The 20197-nt window shown below is 43.1% G+C and overlaps 1 protein-coding gene across 3 annotated transcripts in view; it reads left to right on the top strand.

Annotated features, from left to right (window-relative positions):
• The window catches only part of ryr2a (ryanodine receptor 2a (cardiac)), a 723597-nt gene that overhangs the window by 495517 nt on the left and 207883 nt on the right, over positions 1 to 20197 (top strand). For all 3 annotated transcript variants that reach the window (XM_034193918.1, XM_034193917.1, XM_034193919.1), the window contains exons 74-85: positions 6178 to 6335; positions 6471 to 6558; positions 6962 to 7054; positions 7413 to 7583; positions 9178 to 9237; positions 11732 to 11866; positions 14373 to 14485; positions 14571 to 14667; positions 14745 to 14851; positions 16035 to 16086; positions 16236 to 16286; positions 16371 to 16470. In XM_034193918.1, the coding sequence (XP_034049809.1) occupies positions 6178 to 6335; positions 6471 to 6558; positions 6962 to 7054; positions 7413 to 7583; positions 9178 to 9237; positions 11732 to 11866; positions 14373 to 14485; positions 14571 to 14667; positions 14745 to 14851; positions 16035 to 16086; positions 16236 to 16286; positions 16371 to 16470 (1225 nt within the window). The remainder of the gene's footprint in view (positions 1 to 6177; positions 6336 to 6470; positions 6559 to 6961; positions 7055 to 7412; positions 7584 to 9177; positions 9238 to 11731; positions 11867 to 14372; positions 14486 to 14570; positions 14668 to 14744; positions 14852 to 16034; positions 16087 to 16235; positions 16287 to 16370; positions 16471 to 20197) is intronic.

Genomic DNA, 20197 nt, shown 5'->3' with positions numbered 1-20197 from the left:
AAAAAACAAAAAGAAAAAACAACCCAAGTACCAACCCCATCACCCCCCAGGGGACCGTTCCATCCAACCCTGGGGATGTGAAACAAAAAGAAACAAAAGAAAAAACAAACAGACCAACACACAGTTGTTTGGGTCCCTGTTTGTGTTTTTTTTTTTTTTGTTGTTTTTTTTTTTTGCAAAGGCTACAGGGTCACACCCCCAGACAAATAGTGGACAACAAAAAAATAAAATCCCACACAAAAACCAACTCAAAAAACACCCACACAAAATGAACTAACACAAAACAAATCAGTGAGTTATACCGTCAAGCTCAACCAAATGGAACACACCTGTTCCTACTCAAGAGCTTGACGGTAACGTGATTCAGTCACCACAAGGGGGAACCAGAGTGCTAAAAATGAAAAAACCCCTTTGGCGACAGAAAAAAACAAACGAGCTGCTTTTGTGTGCGCAGCTGAGTGCAACACACAACCAAAATGTGCTCAACTAAATAACGCCGGAGCTGATACAACAGACGCAGTAGTTACCTTTGTCCGGGGAAACGAGGCTACGACTGTAACACAGGAAGCCCAGCGACCCGTGCCACAGAGCTCCGCCGTGCGCGTGAACCCATTACAAACGCACTCTTGCAGCTCCGTTTAAACCTCTTATCCGGTCGGAGTGTGACGCGAAGCCGTCGCCAGTCACACTCCACCACGACCCACGGATAAGGCACAACACAGGAATACGGCTGCAAGAGAGCACAAATCAGTATCCAGTAATGGGTCTCAAACACGCACCTTCCGGGCGGAGAGCCCCGCAACTGATCCGGATAACCACTGAACGTCTGCTGCCGCCTTCCCGGCGCGTTACCGTCTCTGCTACCGCTGGGTCCGTGATGTTTGGCCAGAGACTACTGTTATGTGTCGGACGCAGCTCGGAGAACCGACCAGCGTTTGAAGGACCCAGTATGAAATAAGCAGAGCACGGTACAAAGGCTAACTGAATTTAATACATAACAGTGATAACAACAAAAGGTGCGGCCTGGCGTGGTGCGCTCCCAGCAGCGCTAACGGTCCGGAGCCAGAAGTTGTTTTGGACCCAAGGACCCCGCCGACACCCCCCAGGTGGCCGCAACAACCGAGTCTGTGAAAGAAGGAACCATTATGTGAGTCCACACTCTACACACAGAACACTTAAAGGTGTACAAACAGCAAACACTTCCTGGCTTGATTACTGATCAGCTTCCCAACCTGCAGGCATGGAACATCCGGTTCACAAAACTCCACTGCAGTGGAAGCTGATACATGACTAACAAACAGCTCAATACAATAAGGTGTGAGGGACACCACATTTACTGACTGTATAACTGTTAGTCACAAAATCTAACGTACCTCAGGAAGTGTGCTGACGAGCGTGAGACCTCACCCCCTCCTCTTTCACAGACTGTGCATCAAACCTGGACGTTCTCAGCATCCGCTGCTGATGAGATGGCTCCCGAGACGACGATCTCACCCGTCTGGTCACAAGGTCGAGTCTCTGGCAAATACACACTGTGCACTCCAGTCTTAAATGCCAACATGTTCCAATCCATCCAGATGCACCACAGCTGTGAGTCCTGACGAGTCGCAGGTGATCAGGGTGAGGTCCTGACAACCTCAGCAACACAGCCACTCAGTCCCAAACGCAAGCCACCTGGGAGGAAAACCAAAAAACAGAAACAAACCGGCAGCCAGGCCCCCCCCCAGCCATATAACACTTTGTCACTGGCAAGGCCACAGGAAGTGACAGGACCCCAGTGATTGTATCAAGTACTGCAAGGACACTCTACTCTTGCCTTTGCACAAAATTCTTTGTCAGTGCTGGCATGAAAAGACCATGCCTCAGGACATGAGAAATGCCAAGATCATCACTGACAGTAGAAACAAAGGGACAAGAAGTGACAAGTAGTCACAAGTAGTTTACTCAAAAGACCAAGATTCCTTGCGGATAGGATGTGTGCAGAACACAAAATAATGTTCCTTTCTATGGGGATATCCCGATGCGCGTTTATAAGACCTGATGTTCGGGTTAGAAAAAGAGTAACCCAGGGGTCATATTTGGGTTTTTAAAAACCGGAATATGAGCATATTCGGGTTTTTGCAGGTGTTTACATGGCCATGCGCAACTGGGTTATTGCTAATATTCCGGTTATGAAAGGGTTATTGGCTGCATGTAAACGTAGTGGGTGTTGGGTTGGTGATGGTTGGTTTTGTCCAATAACATGGACAAAACCGTGTCTCTGCAGTCTGCAAGTTATAACAGGACTTTCAACAAATGAATAAAGTGATGCAGTCAGCATACTTTAAGTGGTAAACAGCTTCAGCCAATCTGCACTGAGTGAATGAATCCAGCCTTTAAGGAAAACTCATCTTCTTTAACTATGAAGTACATATTCTATTAGACATGATACAGTATTAAAGAGTATAACTTTGTCTTGAAAACAAGCTCTCTGATGATACACGTGCACAACTAAATACAGGACATATGTGCATATCAGCCATGATCATATACCTCTAAATGATACGCCAATATGATTGGATAAAACACTAAAGAATAAATAGCAATACACCCTTTTTCGCGGAAGGGTAATATTTTTCGTACCACCTGAGTAATCAGCCAATCTGGACAGCGGAGCGGCGCCATGACGAAGAGGCACAGTGAGAGGAACTGTGAAATACTAGTAAGTCACTATTAATAATTTCTTACGTGTCCAGCCTCGTAGGTTGATCATTAAAATTAAATTCGTTAGTTCTAAAAGCCATCATAATTATTTGTAGGAAAACGTTCTATTTTTTTTCTACTAAGGTTTGAACTTTGAGTGTTTACACAGGAGAGAAAAGTGAGAAAATGTTAATGCCTGTTTGAGAAAAGTGTATAAAGTGTGTAGTGAGGGGTTTTACAGCCTTAAAACATCCGTAATAATTGTGAAAAATAACGCTGACTACTTTGCGGATTTCGCCTATCGCGGGTTATTTTTAGAACGTAACTCCTGCGATAAACGATGGACCGCTGTATATGATAAAATCGTTATCAAGTTGTTCACCAATGAATATGGCTTTTTACACCCTTCAGAAAACCATACAACATTTATCATTTATAGGTATATGATAAAATCGTTATCAAGTTGTTCACCAATGAATATGACTTTTTACACCCTTCAGAAAACCATACACCCTGACCTCAGGTATGGAATAACTTGATAACTGATATTATTTGTAAAGTGTCTTGCACACTGAAATGAGTCACACTTTGAGATTTCAATATGCTGCTTTGACTTCACTGGAGTACAGCTGTTCACTGATGTCATTTTGAGAACATGATCCTGCACAAAGAAAAGTGCCGGGAACTGAGGCTGAACATCTTTCTACAGAGATCCAGATGTAATGGATGTTTTTTGTCTCAAAGTGAAAATAATTCATATAAGTTATCTGAGTGTGAATGTAAGTTTGTTCTACTAAAACAGCGTCATAGTACTTCCTAGTTAGTTGCAGTAAGATTCAGTCAGTAACTCTGTGCCAAATGTAACAGACAAGTGGTTCACAAGTGCTTCTTCTTCGCCAATTCCTGATACTTGTTTGATAGCAATGCTGGCATTCACACAGAGCAAGAAATATCATATTGTAGTACATATAATTATAATTTTTTGTCATACTCCTGGCCTACAAACCAAAACAACTATGTGGCTAATTATTTCTGTTGTTTGTTTCTTGCCAGTTCTACGGTGTTTCGTCTTTGGTACTTGGTGTTTAAGTGAACAGTAAACGTGTGAAAAAGTAACTCTTGTCTTCATGTTGTGACTGAGGCTGGTAAAAGTACTAAAATAATGCAAATCTTCTTGAAAGTTTAATTTCAAGAGAAACATGTTTGTTGTTAGTTGTCACCCCCCACCATGTATAGACAACAAGATCAATAATTGATCACAACGCGAGCCCAGATTATGCCAGTTTATGTATTTGTGATGGCTATTTTGAAAAACTGCATTTTTAACCATGTTAATGACCTCAGGTCACGTGTGTCCTCATCTTATCTGAATGAGCAGGCAAAAATCTTGTACCCAAATTTTGCCACTTATTTTAAAAAGCGAACATTTTTTTCCTAATCTGCCAGACTACAATAAAACCAATCCTGTCCATGTAAATGTTCATTCTGTGGACTCATATGGCGCATAAACGTTAAGGGCCTCATCACACTTAGTCCGAATGAGCAGGAACGAGCCAAACCGAATCAGGCAGAATGTCAAAAAACAAACAAACAAACAAAAAACATAATTCGTGCCACATCTGGGAGGGAATAAGACTTGCGGAGGACAGCTGCTCTGACCACAGGAATCTGCTGTGTATCAGAATGCTGATGCAGAATGCAGAATGCTCTCAGAATGCTGTCCGACGTCCTCGAATGGACCTCAACACTTCCAGAATATGGGCCGAACTTTCATTCAGACGGCATTCGGCCTCTAGTGTGACGGGGTACAAGGATAACAAGTTCTTTGTTTTTGTGCTTCAGTTGTACAGCGATGCATCTGTCAACTTCAGTTGTGATGACATTAATCATTAATTACTGAGTTTTGTGCAATAAGATGGCCACAGCTCCTGCTATCCTTCCTCTGCCTGTAGTAAGCTCTGCTGTGGATTCCCCAGCTCCATGAATTGTCATCAAAAGAGTTCAGTTTCCTTAAGTAAATGGACTACAAATGGACTGTATTTATGTCGCGCTTTTCCATCTGCAACAGATGCTCAAAGTGCTTTACACATCAATGCCTCACATTCACCCCGATGTGAGGGTGCTGCCATGCAAGGTGCCCACTACACACCGGGAGCAACTAGGGGATTAAGGACCTTGCCCAAGGGCCCTTAGTGATTTTCCAGTCAGGCTGGGATTTGAACCGAGGATCCTCTGGTCTCAAGCCCAATGCTTAACCATTAGACCAACATCAAGTACTGTTGAGATAAAATGTTTCTTGGAGACATAATGCCCCCCACAGTTATATGACACTGCATGCACAATCTATTATGAGGATAGTGCAGCCGCAACTCCAGTGGACACCGCTGCATCAAGACAGCAACAAAGGGTTGAAGGGGTCTTGCTAGACCCTGTAGCTCCTGCCTTGGTTGGCTCACCAGTGTGTTCACACAACATCACAGACAAATATTTCTTTAAGATAATTAGCCAGGGTTACTGCATCGAGGGCTGGTGAGAATTTGGTGGCAAAAACTTTTACCAGTTTCATTTGCACCACTTGAATGTTGCTTTATGCACCCGTGCAAACAATAGGTTTGGACCTGTTCTGTGCACCACTGACCGTACACTGCTCCATTTCGGTACATTTGATAAAGCAGTGGTGCCTCCTGGGTAACCGTTCCCCATGTCAGCCACTGTACCTGTCCCACCTAGACCCTCCTGGGCCTAGGACGCCACTGTAATTGAAGTTGAAGCTGATCCATCAGTCACAGATTTACCAATGTCTGTCAAGCCAGAGGTGACAGCCACGGCAGCAGGTAGACCCCCCCAAGTAATCAGGAGCTCCAGGGGAGATGCTGTTTCAGCAACAATTCATGTCATTTTTTGGAAAATCCATGCTTGGCAGCACAGCCAAGCCCCTGAGAGCTGGGCGGAAATTTGCCACCCACCGTAGCTGGAAGCCTGCTCCTTAACTGCGGAAGAGACCTCTCTCAAACAGACAAACAGAGGCTTCAGCACAGAAACCTCCTCCTCACACTCAGCAGCAAACAGAACAGAGAGAAAGCAGCACTTGAGCAGTTTCACAGACGTGGCTCCTCTCCCACATCGGAAAACGCAGCAGGTTGTATCGGAAATTTCAGATACTTAAATTACGTTGGTATCGGAAGCCGATGCCAGTATTGGATCGCATTGACCCCATCCTTAAATACAGTTCCAGGAGCATCAGATCCACCCAAGACTCCAGTTATGATTCTATTCTTTCTCTTATCAGTACAACTTTTTCTTACTATCGTTTGTTGTCTTCTGGTCACAGTATTGGCAATGTTTTACTTCTGCTCTGTTTCATCTTCATGTGACCATAAATTCTTGATTTTTTTTTTTTTTATTTAACCCTCAGCTGTTAGTGGGTTATAGAACATTTTAAGTAGAACAGTAATAGTGATTCTGATCCTGTTTGTATATCTAATCACTGTGTAGAAAGCAGCAGTGGTGCTGATGGATGAGGAGCACAGTAAGGCAGAGGTGAGGGGTGAGATGTCAGAGACGGAGCTCCTGATCATGGATCAGTTCACCATTTTGGTCAGAGACTTGTATGCCTTCTACCCGCTTCTCATACGATTTGTTGATTACAACAGGTACTGGACATGGATTTTCATCTTTTCTTAAAAAAAAACCCTGTTAGATGACTAATCAGCTATGAGTCAGTTTCTAACACACAGCTGAGCTTCTCGTTTTGGTGCTCTCAGCTAACTGCCTTCATGTCTGAACAGAGCCAGGTGGTTGAAAGAGTCCAACCCACAGGCGGAGGAGCTGTTTCGCATGGTGGCCGAGGTTTTCATCTTCTGGGCGAAGTCCCATGTAAGTAAATCACTGCGAGAAACAACAGAAGTATTATGAGGATTCCATCAGGAATCATCCATCCATCCATCCATCCATCCATCCATCCATCCATCCATCCATCCATCCATCCATCCATCCATCCATCCATCCATCCATCCATCCATCCATCCATCCATCCATCCATCCATCCATCCATCCATCCCTTGTAACCTAAGTGAATAAGACTCTTGGATCTCTCAGAAAGTGCTGCAGCTGCCACATGTTTAAGGAAGAAGTCATTTTCTCCCTCCTTCATTTAAGACATGACAGTGTTAGAAAAAGAAGAGCCTTATAGCAATATGATACTAAAATTTAGCAGGGAATGTGTGGCTGATTTGAAAATTTTTTTAGCCAAATAATGTACTGTGATATATTTCTTCAGAACTTCAAGAGAGAAGAACAGAACTTTGTGGTCCAGAATGAGATCAACAACATGTCCTTCCTCATCACTGACACCAAGTGTAAGATGTCTAAGGTATGGAACTGTGAGCAAAATATTTATTTAGGCGCTTACAAAGTGTGATTTTGGGTTAGTCCACATTGAATCATCACAAAGAACACAAAGGAGACACACGAAGGGATGGTTGATAATGAGTGGGACTACGGCTCAGCTGGTCCAGTGGATTGTCCAGTAATGGTTGGATTTCCCAAGTGAAGCTGAGCAGTAAGTAAAAACAACAAAAAAAACATTCATAAAGAAACTCAGTCATCCTAACAAATGGTTCAGAAGACAGGTGGAAAATAAGTGACAAGAATTATTTGATTCACAGAAATATGATGAACTTAAATGTTGTAGACGCTCAATCAAACATAGACCAATAATCACCTTTCAGGGAATTGCTTCAGACCAGGAGAGGAAGAAGATGAAGAGAAAGGGAGATCGTTACTCGATGCAGACGAGTCTTATTGTTGCTACTTTGAAACGTTTGCTGCCTGTTGGACTGAACATGTGTGCCCCCGGAGAACAGGAACTCATCACGCTGGCTAAGAACCGCTTCACCCAGGTCAGTCCAATGTCTGCAACTGCTGAACTCTTTATATGTACAGAATTTACAAATTATTATTCATGAGCATCTTCTTTACTATTGCCTATATAAACTCTCAAAGTGTGGAAAACTAAACACGTTTCCAATGCACCATTTTTTTGTACCCTTGCTCAATGAAGTTGGGGGGGGGGCATTGTGCTCCCACCCTGTTTGGGCGTCGGTCCATCCATTCAGTAGTCTGTCTGTAATCTTTTTGTTTCACCACATGAACTAAAGAGCACTTATCTGATTAAAGCCATTTCTTGGTGGTAAATTGGGAAGATTAGAGGAAGATTCCTTTCACAAACGGGCCGGGGGGGCATTATTTGATGTGGCCACCACAGGCAGCATTTTGATTTTCACTTCTACGCAATAGCTAAAGTAGGTCTTATCTGATTGAAACCATTTCTTGGTTCTGTACTGCAGAGGGTAGAAGAAGAGTCCTTTTAAAAATGGGGGTCTTCCATCATCCAATATGGCCACCATGGCTGCCATGTTGATTTGTGTTTCTGTGCAATTACTAAATAACACCGTATTTGACTGAAACCATTTCTTGGTGGTGTATTGGGGAGGTTAGAGGAAGTAACCGTTTGAAAATGGGGATCAATACACAACATATCTGTTACGGCTGAAAACCCAGAGCGTGAGAATTAGGACCCAAATGGCAAAGAACAGAGTGTGATTGGGAATGCCTCGGGGTTCCCCCGGAGGACCTGGGGGAGGTGTGTGTGGATCGGGAGGTCTGGGCGGCTTTGCTTGAGCTGCTGCCCCCACGACCCGACTCTGGATCAAGCGGAAGAAAATGGATGGATGGATGTAAATAATGAATAGGACAATGGTGGAAACAAGTGCTGGAGAAAAGAGGCCTGACTGTAGCTCAGAGCAGGATTGCAGTCCAGGACTTAGACAAGGCCATAGAGTTTGTAGCGTGGAAACATGAGCGGTAGAACAGAACCAGGCCGCCACGACGGAGCTGACAGTCAGCAGGTAATCTGAGGAAAGACAGTAAAAATGATTAGTCCAGGCTAGGAGTCGAAGGAACAGAGGAATATGAGCCGAGGTCAGGTACCCTGCAGGTAAACTGAGTTTCTGGTGTCTGATGAGTGGCAAAGCAGGGTATAAATACAGGTACTGCTGATGAGGAACAGGTGAGACCAATCACCTCCATGACATGGCGCCTGGAAGACACAGGAGGGGAGGGGGGAGAGAGCAGACCAAGACTGCACGACACATATCAAATTGTAAAGCAGCAATCTTACACAAATACACAGTATAGCACCGATAAAGCACCGCTCTGTCACTACTGAAATAATTTCCACACTTCTTTGTCACCTCTGACACACCATTGGCACACCATATTCCAATGTAACATATGGCGGGGGGGCATATGCCATTCTTTGCTTTGCTCTTTTTCATTTTGCTGCTGCTTGCTGTCTCGTGATTGATTTATTCCAAGGTTACATGAAATTTTCAGTACGTTGTCAGTCACTTTGGATCAAAGCAGTTTCCTGACACTTTGATCAAGCATGTGTCATTTAGTTTCTTAATTCACGTTTATTTCTTTTTTTAACAGAAGGATACGGAGGCTGAGGTTCGAGAGATCATCAGCACCAACCTGCATTTACAAGGGAAGGTAAGATGTGATTGATGTGAGCAGAAATGTAATGATGGATTGATTTTGGTGCAGTTGCCAGGATCAGTTCAGAGGTCTCTGATAAGGACACACACTAAGAAACATCACATGGAATCATGAGGTGGAAAATCAAGATGTGCAGCAGAGAAGCGTTATTTTAAGGACTATTTTTTTTATTATTCGGCTAGTCAAAAGCCACTTATTCAGTTCATTTAATCCTTAAAAGAATAGACCAGCTGGAGCTGCCACCACTCCCTTCACTCAGTGAAGAACGTGCACTCGAAAAAAGGAACTGCTGTCTCAACAAGAAAAATTGATGTAACAAGTTATTTCAAGTTAGTTATTTCAACTTTCAATTAAGAGTTAATGCCACAAGACTTCTAAGTTGAAATAACTTAAAAAACTGCTAAAAAAAAATGTTTTTAGAGTGTGTGTTAAATTTGGCAGGTGAGTTAGTCGGCTCAAACGGGTCGTCTGTGCCTAGTAAATGAATGCAGGTATTGTCTTCATGCTAATGCTAATGTTTTTTGTATTTGTGATTTTGTGCTTATATTTGTTCAAATAAATGTCACATTTGTGTTACACCATGAAGATTCAAAATTGGCTTAGTTCATTCAGTGTCATATTTAGTCGCAGACTAGTCGATGATAATGGTACCCGACTGATCGACTAATTCATTGTCCCAGCCCTAACAACACACAAAACATGTTTCTGTGAAGGCTCTCAGTTGTCCAGGTGGTTTCCATAGTAGAGAAGCTTGAATCTTCGACTGGACTGGGTTGCTTGACCTGAGGACGTTTTGCATCTAATCGCAGAACCTTCCTCAGCTAAATTTCTTGCTCTGGTAGTCTGACTTCTGTCTTGACTCTTGTAGAGAAGAATAACAGAAGCCAGCAAAAGCTGGAGTTTTAAACCTAACCAGACCCCTACTACCGAGAGGCAGACTGCTATTGGCTAGTGACTAACAATTGCTCTAATTAGCACCTATTGTGCTCTAGTTAGCACCCTCCTAATGACAGGGTAGCTGTCCCTCCTAACAGTAGACTGATGCCTCTCCTGACGACCCCTGACGACATGAATGACTCATTACCATGAACAAAAGACTGAAACTGCTTTGACCTGAGTGCCCCTTTGTAAATAGGGAACAAAGCGTGTTTCAGACCCCCTCCCCGGTTAGGGCTGGGTTTCAACTGTTTCACATACAATGCTTCCTTCGCTCCCCTCTCAAACCATTTCTTTTCTCTGGCTAAGATTTTAACTTCCTTGTCCTCAAACATGTGGTTAGTGTCTTTAAGGTGGAGATGAACTGCAGACTGAGGTCCAGTGGTGCCCTCTCTGCGGTGCTGGTATAGCCTTTTGTGCAACGGCTGCTTAGTCTCACCTATGTAGTGTTTGTTACAGTTTTCCTGACATCCGATAGAATACACTACGTTGCTCTGTTTGTAACTAGGGATCCTGTCCTTAAGGTGAAGTAATTTCTATCTCGAGGTGATAACAGGTTTAAAGTCAACTGGGATTTTGTGCTGTCTGAAGATCCTCTGTAGTTTTTCCCCTACTTCCGATAAATAAGGGAGAGACACTCCTCTACTTCTTGGCTCCATCTCTTGTCTGTCTGGTCTCTTTGTTCTTTGGGACTTCTGCACTTTATCCAGGGACCATCGTGGGTACCCACATACTGTGAGGGCTTTCCGGACATGTTGTTGTTCTTTAGCCCTTCCCTCTGTAGTTGTGGGCACCTGTAGAGTCCTGATCACCCCGAGCTTGTGTTCAAGGGGGTGGTCTGAGCCAAAGAGCAGATATTGGTCAGTGTGAGTGGGTTTTCTGTAAACCCCTGTCTGAAGCTGCCTGTTCTCTCCAATCGTAACATCACAGTCCAAGAAGGCTAAATGGTTGTTTCTGGCATTCTCATATGTGAACTTGATATTGGGGTCCACCGAGTTGATTTACACTGTAAAGGCTTCCACTTCCTGTTGCTTGATTTTAACCCATGTGTCATCGACACAGGCATCTCTCCCAGTCACTGGTTCAGTGTGCGCGTGCGTGCGTGCGTGCGTGCGTGTGTGTGTGTGTGTGTCACTCATGTCTGATGTGACACTTGCAGTGTGTTTCAGGCTTAATAATAACATGGATGCATCCTGGGACAGTCATGGTACAGAACCATGTTTTGAGTGTTTCCAATGTTGTTCCAGTATGTGAAAGTACAGCAGGAGATTAAAGAGACGCTATGTTCCCCAAACACTCATCATGCAATGCTGGTTGCATTGTGTGCAGAAGACAGAAAATGAGGATTACTACATGGACACACAGATTGAATTTGGTCACTTGCAATGTAAACAGTCAATCATTGACATCAAATGTAAATCAAATATGCAGTTAATATGATTTGAACTGGCAGTTTGAATAAAGCACTCATGTGTTGCTTAACACCTTGAAGAGGTTTTAAATGTGGACCTCTGTGTGTGTGTTTGTGTGTGTGTGCGCGCGCACACTGCAGCTTGAGGATCCAGCGATCCGTTGGCAGATGGCTCTCTACAGGGATCTGCCCAGCCACAGTGAGAGTACATCAGACCCAGAGAAGACTGTGGACAGAGTGCTGGACATTGCTCACGTGCTATTCCACTTGGACCAGGTGTGTGTGTGTGTGTGTGTGTGTGTATGTGTGTGTGTGTGTGTGTGTGTGTGTGTGTGTGTGTGTGTGTGTGTGTGTGTGTGTGTGTGTGTAAAAAGAGCTGCTGTAAAAAAAATAAAAATACTGCTCATAATTAATGCTGTTAACCAACTGAAATTTTAAATTGTGATTAAGCGCATGATTGTCCATAGTTAATCACAATTAATTTCACATTTTTATCTTCAATACACGGTGCTTCTCAGTGTCTAAAATCTTTTTTTAATTAAGTAAACAGACGTTTATCTCATCAGTTCTACGTAGTATAGGGCTGTTGCAGTAAAAGTAGGACGCTCAGAGTGACTGAATGTAAGTGAATGAATGATGTTTCAGTTGTAAAAGGATATTTATTATTATTATTATTGTTATTATTATTGTTGTTGTTGTTACCAAAATGTCTTTAAAATGTGTTCAAAAGTGGACCTTTTCTCCAACAAGGGAGGGAAAGCAGGGTCTCTCTGTGGCTCTGCTCCTGTTCATTATCACTGTAAAGAAGACTTAAATAGGTGATGGTGAGGGAAACTCAACTTTTTTTGGAAATCACTGCCTGATTGCCCGTTAAGAAGGTAATATATTCAGAAAACGTATTTGTGCATTTGAAGCGTTGTGTTTTTTATTGCAGATTCACACTTGAGTGTTTGGACGGTGACACAGTTTACACTAATTAACACATAATATAGTGCATCAGAATTTGTGCATAATTATCAAATTAAAATATATGTTTTATATTTTCACATTGTACAGATGACAGCATTGACATTAATGGGTGATTCTTTAACTACGGGCACTTATTATGTCCTTTGATCATATTGTATGAAAAACAGAAAAAAGGGGAAATTTCACACTTTTATAGTTATCTTTACAATGAAAGTGTTTTAAGAAATTTGTTCTAGTAGTCTATGATGACTTTTTCACCTTTTTTCAGCATCATTATATGCAAATATTGCCGTTTTGTGCTTGTCCCACACCCAGACTTTTGATCTTCAATGATAAAAATGAATGGTAAAAAAATGTTTTTTCTAATGTTTTAAAATATCTCTGAATAAAATATCAGTAAAATAATCAAAACATAATTGGGGTATTCAGTGTCATACAACTGTTGTGATGTTTTTAAACAAAATGTAGTTGTCCCACACTATTGCCGTAATTTCCACCACAACACTGTAATGTCCCTTTAAACAGTTTGTATGAAAGATTGTTTGGGTAGTTTCTATGGAGATAAACAGTGACATCAGAGCACATGTATATAGCGCCAAATCACAACAAACAGTTGCCCCAAGGCGCTTTATATTGTAAGGCAATGGTGTGGTGGAAATTACATTTACAAGGCCAATAGTGCCCGTAGTTGAAGAATCACCCTAATGTAGTTATTCTGTCCAGATTCATTAGATTTATAAATCAAGACCATAAGTCAAACCTGTTTTCCTTTTCAAGATGTCTGCCTCACGGCTGGATCACCGTATGCTGTGAAGGATAATGACTTTTGTTTTTTGTTTTTTTTGTGGCAGTCTGTTAGCCAGGACTCAGCTTCTCTTAGCTGCTTGAGTGCTGCAAAACATGTAGCAGACCGGAACCAACGTGTATGATTTCACAGTTTACAAATGTTAGCTGACTAAATTAGTGGAACTAAATTTAGCGGAAGCAAATTGGCCCACTGATGGTTTTAAAGTTAGCTGAAAAGCTGATCTGCTAACAAAAAAGTTAGCTGTGCTAATCTTTGGAAATGAGAGGAAGCTGGAGCACCCAGAGCAAACCCACACAAACACGGGAAGAACATGCAAACTCCACACAGAAATGACACAGGTGGGAATTAAATCCCATGACCCTCTTGCTGTGAGGAAACAGTGCTAACCACTAAGCCATCATGCTGCCCGACCAAGGACCAGTTAACCAATAAATTTAAAAAATATCAGATGTCTTTAAACAGTAATAACTCACGTATGAGTTGATTTAACAATGAAAAGAATGCATTTGTGCTATCAGAGTTTGGAGTCACGTTTAAAACGTTTCTATAATTCACTCATTTTCTATATCTGCTCACTGCAGTTGAGGGTCACGGAGCACTAGAGCGTATCCCAGCAGTCATAGGGCGAGAGGTGGAGTACACCCTGGACAGGACACCAGTCTATCACAGGGCTTTAAACAGTCTGTCAGAGAGAATAATCACTAAAAACCCCTCGGAAACGTTCCCATTGTGCAGTCGAGTGCACTGCATGCTGACATTGGTGTGTGAGTGTGTATTTGTGTATGAATGGGTGAATGCAAGGCATCGCTGTAACGTGCAGCGAGTGTCTGCCTCTTTATAATTACTGGTCCAGTGGATCTCGGTTGTCCAGGTTGTTTTTGCCTTTAAAGACAGGGACCCCGCACATAAAAGTGCTGTTATTGCTCCACTTCTCTGGCTTCTGTGCACCCACAATGCAACAGCTGCAGGCCCGCCCCCTCTGTCACATGTTCCACTTGTATTCAGGTTGAACATCCTCAGCGCAGTAAGAAGGCGGTGTGGCACAAACTGCTGTCCAAACAGAGGAAGCGTGCCGTGGTGGCTTGTTTCAGGATGGCCCCGCTGTATAACCTGCCCAGGTACCTGTTGTGTACCCACAGACACACTAAAACACACCTCATGTGAGTGCACGATCTCTGACTAGTCACTGTCTCTCCGTTCCAGGCACCGGGCGGTGAACTTGTTCCTGCAGGGCTACAAGAACTCATGGATTGAGGCAGAGGAACATTACTTTGAAGACAAACTCATCGAGGATCTCGCTGTGAGTTTGTGCACAACACAGACACACTGAACACGGAGCCACAGTGTGTTCACTATGTGAATGTGTTGTGGTTGTAGAAACCAGGTGATGATGTCCCATGTGAAGAGGATGAAGGGCTCAAAGACATCGATCCGCTGCACCAGCTCATACAGCTGTTCAGCAGAACGGCCCTCACTGAGAAGTGGTACGTTCTGTTCACATCCACGTTTTTGTCTCTCACTGTGTGTTCCATCTTATGTGGAGGTCACAGGTCACCAGCCAAGACACCAAGAAACCAGAGACATATAAATACACCATCATCCTTCCCTCTGGAACAACACTGACACAAGATACTGCCGTCACACTGCTTTCGTTATGTAGATTTGGGGATTTTGTTTTTTGTTCGTTTGTTTCTTTCCTGTTCCGAGTAAGGTAGTAAATTTTTTTTTTTAAATTACAGTTGTCATTTAGAGGTTTTGCACCTGATGTCATCAAACTTCCATTCTGCAACACAAATCAGAAAAAGTTGGGATGTACAAAAAAATACAAAAAAACAAAAAACACTGATTCTGACACTGAATTCTGTCTGACAGAATGAACTCAGGATGTTTCATGTTTGTCTGCTCAACTTCATTTGTTAATATTCCTCATTCCTGCATTTAAAGTTGAGAGGGGTAATTTTAATTGTGACTTTGTTAAAAGCAGTTTCCACGAACAGCCGAGTCTGTGAGGAGCAAACATGGGAGATGATCTCTAGTTTGTCAAGAAATAGAGAAAATGATTAAAATGTTTCAAAACAATGGGCCTTAAAGAAAGATGGGATGGGAAGGGATTTGCTTATTTCTTCCTCGACAGTGTGTAATCTCCTTAAACAATATAAGGAATCTGGAGGAATTTCAGTGTGTAAAGGTCAAGAGTGATGATGGGTGATTCTTCTGTATATATAATCTTCAAATACACGTTGTGGTGTATTGGAGTATAAGTTGCAGGACCTCTCAAAGTAGAGAAAAAAATCCCCTGCAATTTATACACTCCAGAAAATGGTGCCAGAAAGTGGGGGCAGTGAAGATGTGTATGTGTTTTTGGAGTTCCAAGGAGAACATTTCTGTAGGCATTGTTTGGATCCATCTCACTGCAAAACATCCTTCAACAGATTTTCCTCTCAAAGCCAGAATCAAAGGCATGTGGAAGAACGAAGGACTCGTCCCTCAGCTCATCAGAGGGCTGTGGGAAGGGAAAGGATGTTTGTGCTTTGATCAGATTTGACTAACACATTTGGGCAAATGGCACAAAATATACTGGAGTAGTGAAAAAAGATATTGTAGTCATGGAGTGTTAACTTTTCATCGTCACATTTTACTTTCAGTGTTGTGTATTTTGTGTTGCAGTAAATTGGATGAGGACAATCTCTACATGGCCTATGCTGACATCATGGCTAAGGTACCAACAACATCACCTCAAAGACACTTTAGTGACTTACTGTAGCACAGGACAAGAAGAAGATGGAAAAATGAACAATAGTTATAGTCAGTGTGGAAGTAAACTCCAGTTTTGTTATAATAAACCCTTCATGCCCATGCCTCTACCAGAGCTGCCATGATGAAGAAGATGAGGTTGGAGAGGAGGTGAAGAGTTTTGAGGTAGGTACTGAGTCACCCTGATTTAAGTGGACATGGTCCAGGGTGCTGCACGGTGTCAGATCTATATTCTGCTTCAATGAACAGGAGAAGGAAATGGAGAAGCAGAAGCTTTTGTATCAGCAGGCTCGGCTTCACGATCGTGGAGCTGCTGAGATGGTGCTGCAAACCATCAGTGCCAGCAAAGGTAGGACCATTTCTTCTAAAAGTTTTTTTTTTTTTTATCCATCATGAAAAATAAACTTTAATAACTCTGATTGCTTTTTTCCTTCACCATGTCTGGGACAGTGTGGAGACTGTTAGGAAGAAAAAGGCATTTAGTTTTATGTAGTTTTTACAGGAAGGTCCATGTGGTTTTCAACCAACATCTGAACTGTTGATAAAACATCTTTAACCTGTAATTTGATCCAAAAAAAACCAAAACATTAGAAATAATAATAATAATAATAAATTTTATTTATAAAGCACCTTACATTTGACAAGCAAATCTCAAGGCGCTACCATAAAAGTCTAAAGGATAAAACACAGTACAAAAAAAAACACAGTTAAGAAAAAGCTTTTAAAAACAGACAAGACTTTAAGTGTTTTTTTTAAGTTTCAGTTGGTTGTGGCGCTCTTAGATGGTTGGGAAGAGCATTACACAGTCAGGGTGCAGCTGTCTGGAAGGCCCTATCTCCCATAATGCGGAGTTTGGCCTTCAAAGGCTGGAGTTGGTGACTGTCAGCAGAGCAAAGTAGGCATGATGGGTTGTAGGGACTGATCAGATCTTTGAGGTACACCGGTGTGCTGCCATAGACACACTAATGGGTCAGGAGACAGATCTTATATTCATTCCTGAACTTAACAGGGAGCCAGTGGAGGTTTTGAGGATGGGTGTGATGTGCGTGGACTTCTCTACCCCCATCAGGATCCTGGCAGCGCACTTCTGAATATACTGCAGTCTCTGCAGGCCCCTGCCAGGTATCCCGATGAGGAGTGCATTGCAGTAGTCCAGCCTGGAGGAGACAAAAGCAAGGACCAATTTCTCAGCATCGGGTAGGGACAGGGAGGGACGGAGTTTGGCGATGTTCCAGAGATGAAAGAATGCAGTTTTGAAGAGGTGTTGGATATGGGTGTCAAATGACACGTGGGGATCAAACCATACCCCAAGGTTCGTGACGGAGGAATTGAGGGGAATGTTGTGGCCAGCGAATGAAAAAACAGTCAGAGGAAAGGACCAAAGCTGGTGAGGGGTCCCAATGAGTAGACCATCAGTTTTGTTACTGATAAGCTGAAGAAAATTATTAATCCACACCCTTGTCTCCTCCAGGCAGGCCCTGAGAGCAGTTATTGAAAGTGAGGGTGATGTAGGGTCCAACCTGACATAGAGCTGAGTATCATCAGCATAGCAGTGAAAGGCAACTCCATACCTTGCTGATGATGTGGCCCAGGGGAAGCATGTAGATGGAGAATAGTGTGAGACCGAGGACTGACCCTTAAGGTACTCCACAGGTGACAGTGTGGGCACTCGACCTGGCTCCCCCCGAGCCACATATTCAGCTCTATCAGTCAGGTATGACCAAAACCACTGGCGTGCTGTGTGGGAGATGCCAATGAAATATTGCAAATGGTGGACGAGAATGGAATGGTCCACAGCGTGGAAGGCAGCTGAAAGGTCCAAGAGTAATAAGAAAGATGGAGATCCCTGGTCAGAGGCCACCAGCAAATCATTGGTGACCCTGACTGCTGTGTGCGGTGCAAAACCCTGACTTCAATATTTCATAAAGACTGTGAGACTGTAGATGATTGTGAATTTGGGTGGTAACAATTTTTTTCTATGATTTTGGAAAGAAAAGGGAGATTGGAGATGGGCCGGTAACTAGATAGAATATCAGGATCAAAAGAGGGTTTCTTTAGCAGGGGGTTCATAAGAGCTGTTTTGAAAGAAGTTGGGAGGGATTATGGAGTTGATATTCGATTTAATCAGGGCATGTTTTTGATGAGGGCTTCGACCTGTCCCTCTGTGGGAAGGAGAAAATGAGAAAAGGTAAATGGTATAGTTAGGGCGGTAGATGGCAGAGTACTGTGAGGTGTTAAACTAGAAAGGATGGTATCAATTTTTGAGATGAAAAAAATCAAGAAATTTATTACACATAATCAAAATTCCAACTGAAAAATAACTCACTCACTCACTCACTCACTCACTCACTCACTCACTCACTCACTCACTCACTCACTCACTCACTCACTCACTCACTCACTCACTCCATGTGTAATAGAATGCAGGTTCGTCAGTTTTTCCCTTACTATTAACAGTGCTGCAAGTGATGTGCCTCAGGATGGACCTGTCCATTACAACCCTTCCTTTAATCTGCACAGAGCAGTGGAGGCAATACCCCCTATTCCACAGAGCGCCGTTCCTTCCTGTTTCATCCAAAATAAGCATCATAGTCACTTCTTGATCTATCTTTTTCAATATTAAACAAACTTGGGATATGTAATAGTCACGACCATCATCTGCACTACATTTGAAATGCGGGTTAAATTTTCGAGCTGTGGTGCATGTTAACTTCTGGGTGTTTGTAATCGTTACAGGTTCAATCATGTTTGAACATTTTTACACGGGGTAGTCCTAGTGAGTACAACATGAAACTTGTTTGATCATGCTCCAAAATTGATTGCGAAGCAGCCCTGATGAACCCCGCACCACGCTGTGGTGACCACACACCTCCACAGTTCAATGCAGCTCTACCTCAACAAAAACTAGTCCCACCCAGTTTGTCGACTAACCAGTCACATATCTCGCAACCGCATTGGCCCACATCATCACTAGGACCGTTCCCAAGTGCTGAAGCAGATATAAGGCACGATACCGATGTGCCCCACCTTTCCCTGTTGCGATTTTAGAGATGACAAATTTCCACATTTCTATGCATTTTTCTGAATTTGAATGACAGCTATCATGCGTGGTCGAGGGTGCAAAACTCAAGGAGACAAGTATATATTTTTATATCATACTGTTTAAGAATTCATTGTAATCTTAATCTTTGTATATAGTAAAAATGGAGCCAGTGGCTGGTGATGGAGTCAGTCCTCACCAGCCAGCAGTGGCTGACCAGCTTATGCACTTCAGTCATGAAGTCTTGCAAAACCTGCTACTCAGGGGTGCTGGACCAGGCAACTGTTTGGTGAGTGGTTCAGCTCGGTGCTGCAGGAGCTGCCGCTGGACTTGTACGGGAAGTCCCAAGACTTAATATACTCCACCCTCAATAAACTGAGAGATGAGGCCAGTGGCACTAACCTTGGAAGTCATGAAGTGCTTTGAGTGTCTTGTCCTCCACTACCTTAAGTCCTTTTATTTATTGATTTAACCTATATAATATAATATGAACAGGTTAGTCCCACCGCGATCAAGATCTCTTTTGCAAGGGAGACCTGGGGAATTATAAAGTTTCCAATTCACCAAACCTGCATGTCTTTAAATGTGGGAGGAAACCCGGAGGAAACCCACACAAACACAGGGAGAACATGCAAACTCCACACAGAAAGGCCCGTAGGTAGGACCTTCTTGCTGTGAGGCAACAGTGCTAACAACTAATCCACCATGCTGTCCTACCTCCCTCCTAACATTGACCCACACCAGTTTGCTTATCGGGCAAACAGGTCATTAGGTGATGCCCACCACCCTGTGCCACCTGTAGGAACCTGGAACCTGCGTCAGGATGCTTTTTGTGGATTACAGCTTGGCTCTCAATACCATCCTGCTGGACCTGTTAGTCAAAAAGCTGATTGACCTGGACTTTCCACCCCTTACCTGTAACTGGATAAAGGACTTCCTGATTAAGCATCCACAAACAGTAAAGGTGGATCCCCTCAGTTCCTCCACCCTGACACTCAGCACAGGCTCCCCCCCCCAGGGCTGTGTGCTGAGCCCC

This window comes from Thalassophryne amazonica, chromosome 18 (genome assembly GCF_902500255.1).
Source record: "Thalassophryne amazonica chromosome 18, fThaAma1.1, whole genome shotgun sequence".
Lineage (NCBI taxonomy): Eukaryota > Metazoa > Chordata > Actinopteri > Batrachoidiformes > Batrachoididae > Thalassophryne > Thalassophryne amazonica.
Note: the sequence above shows the minus strand (reverse complement) of the source record. Positions and strands in the feature narration are given on the sequence as shown.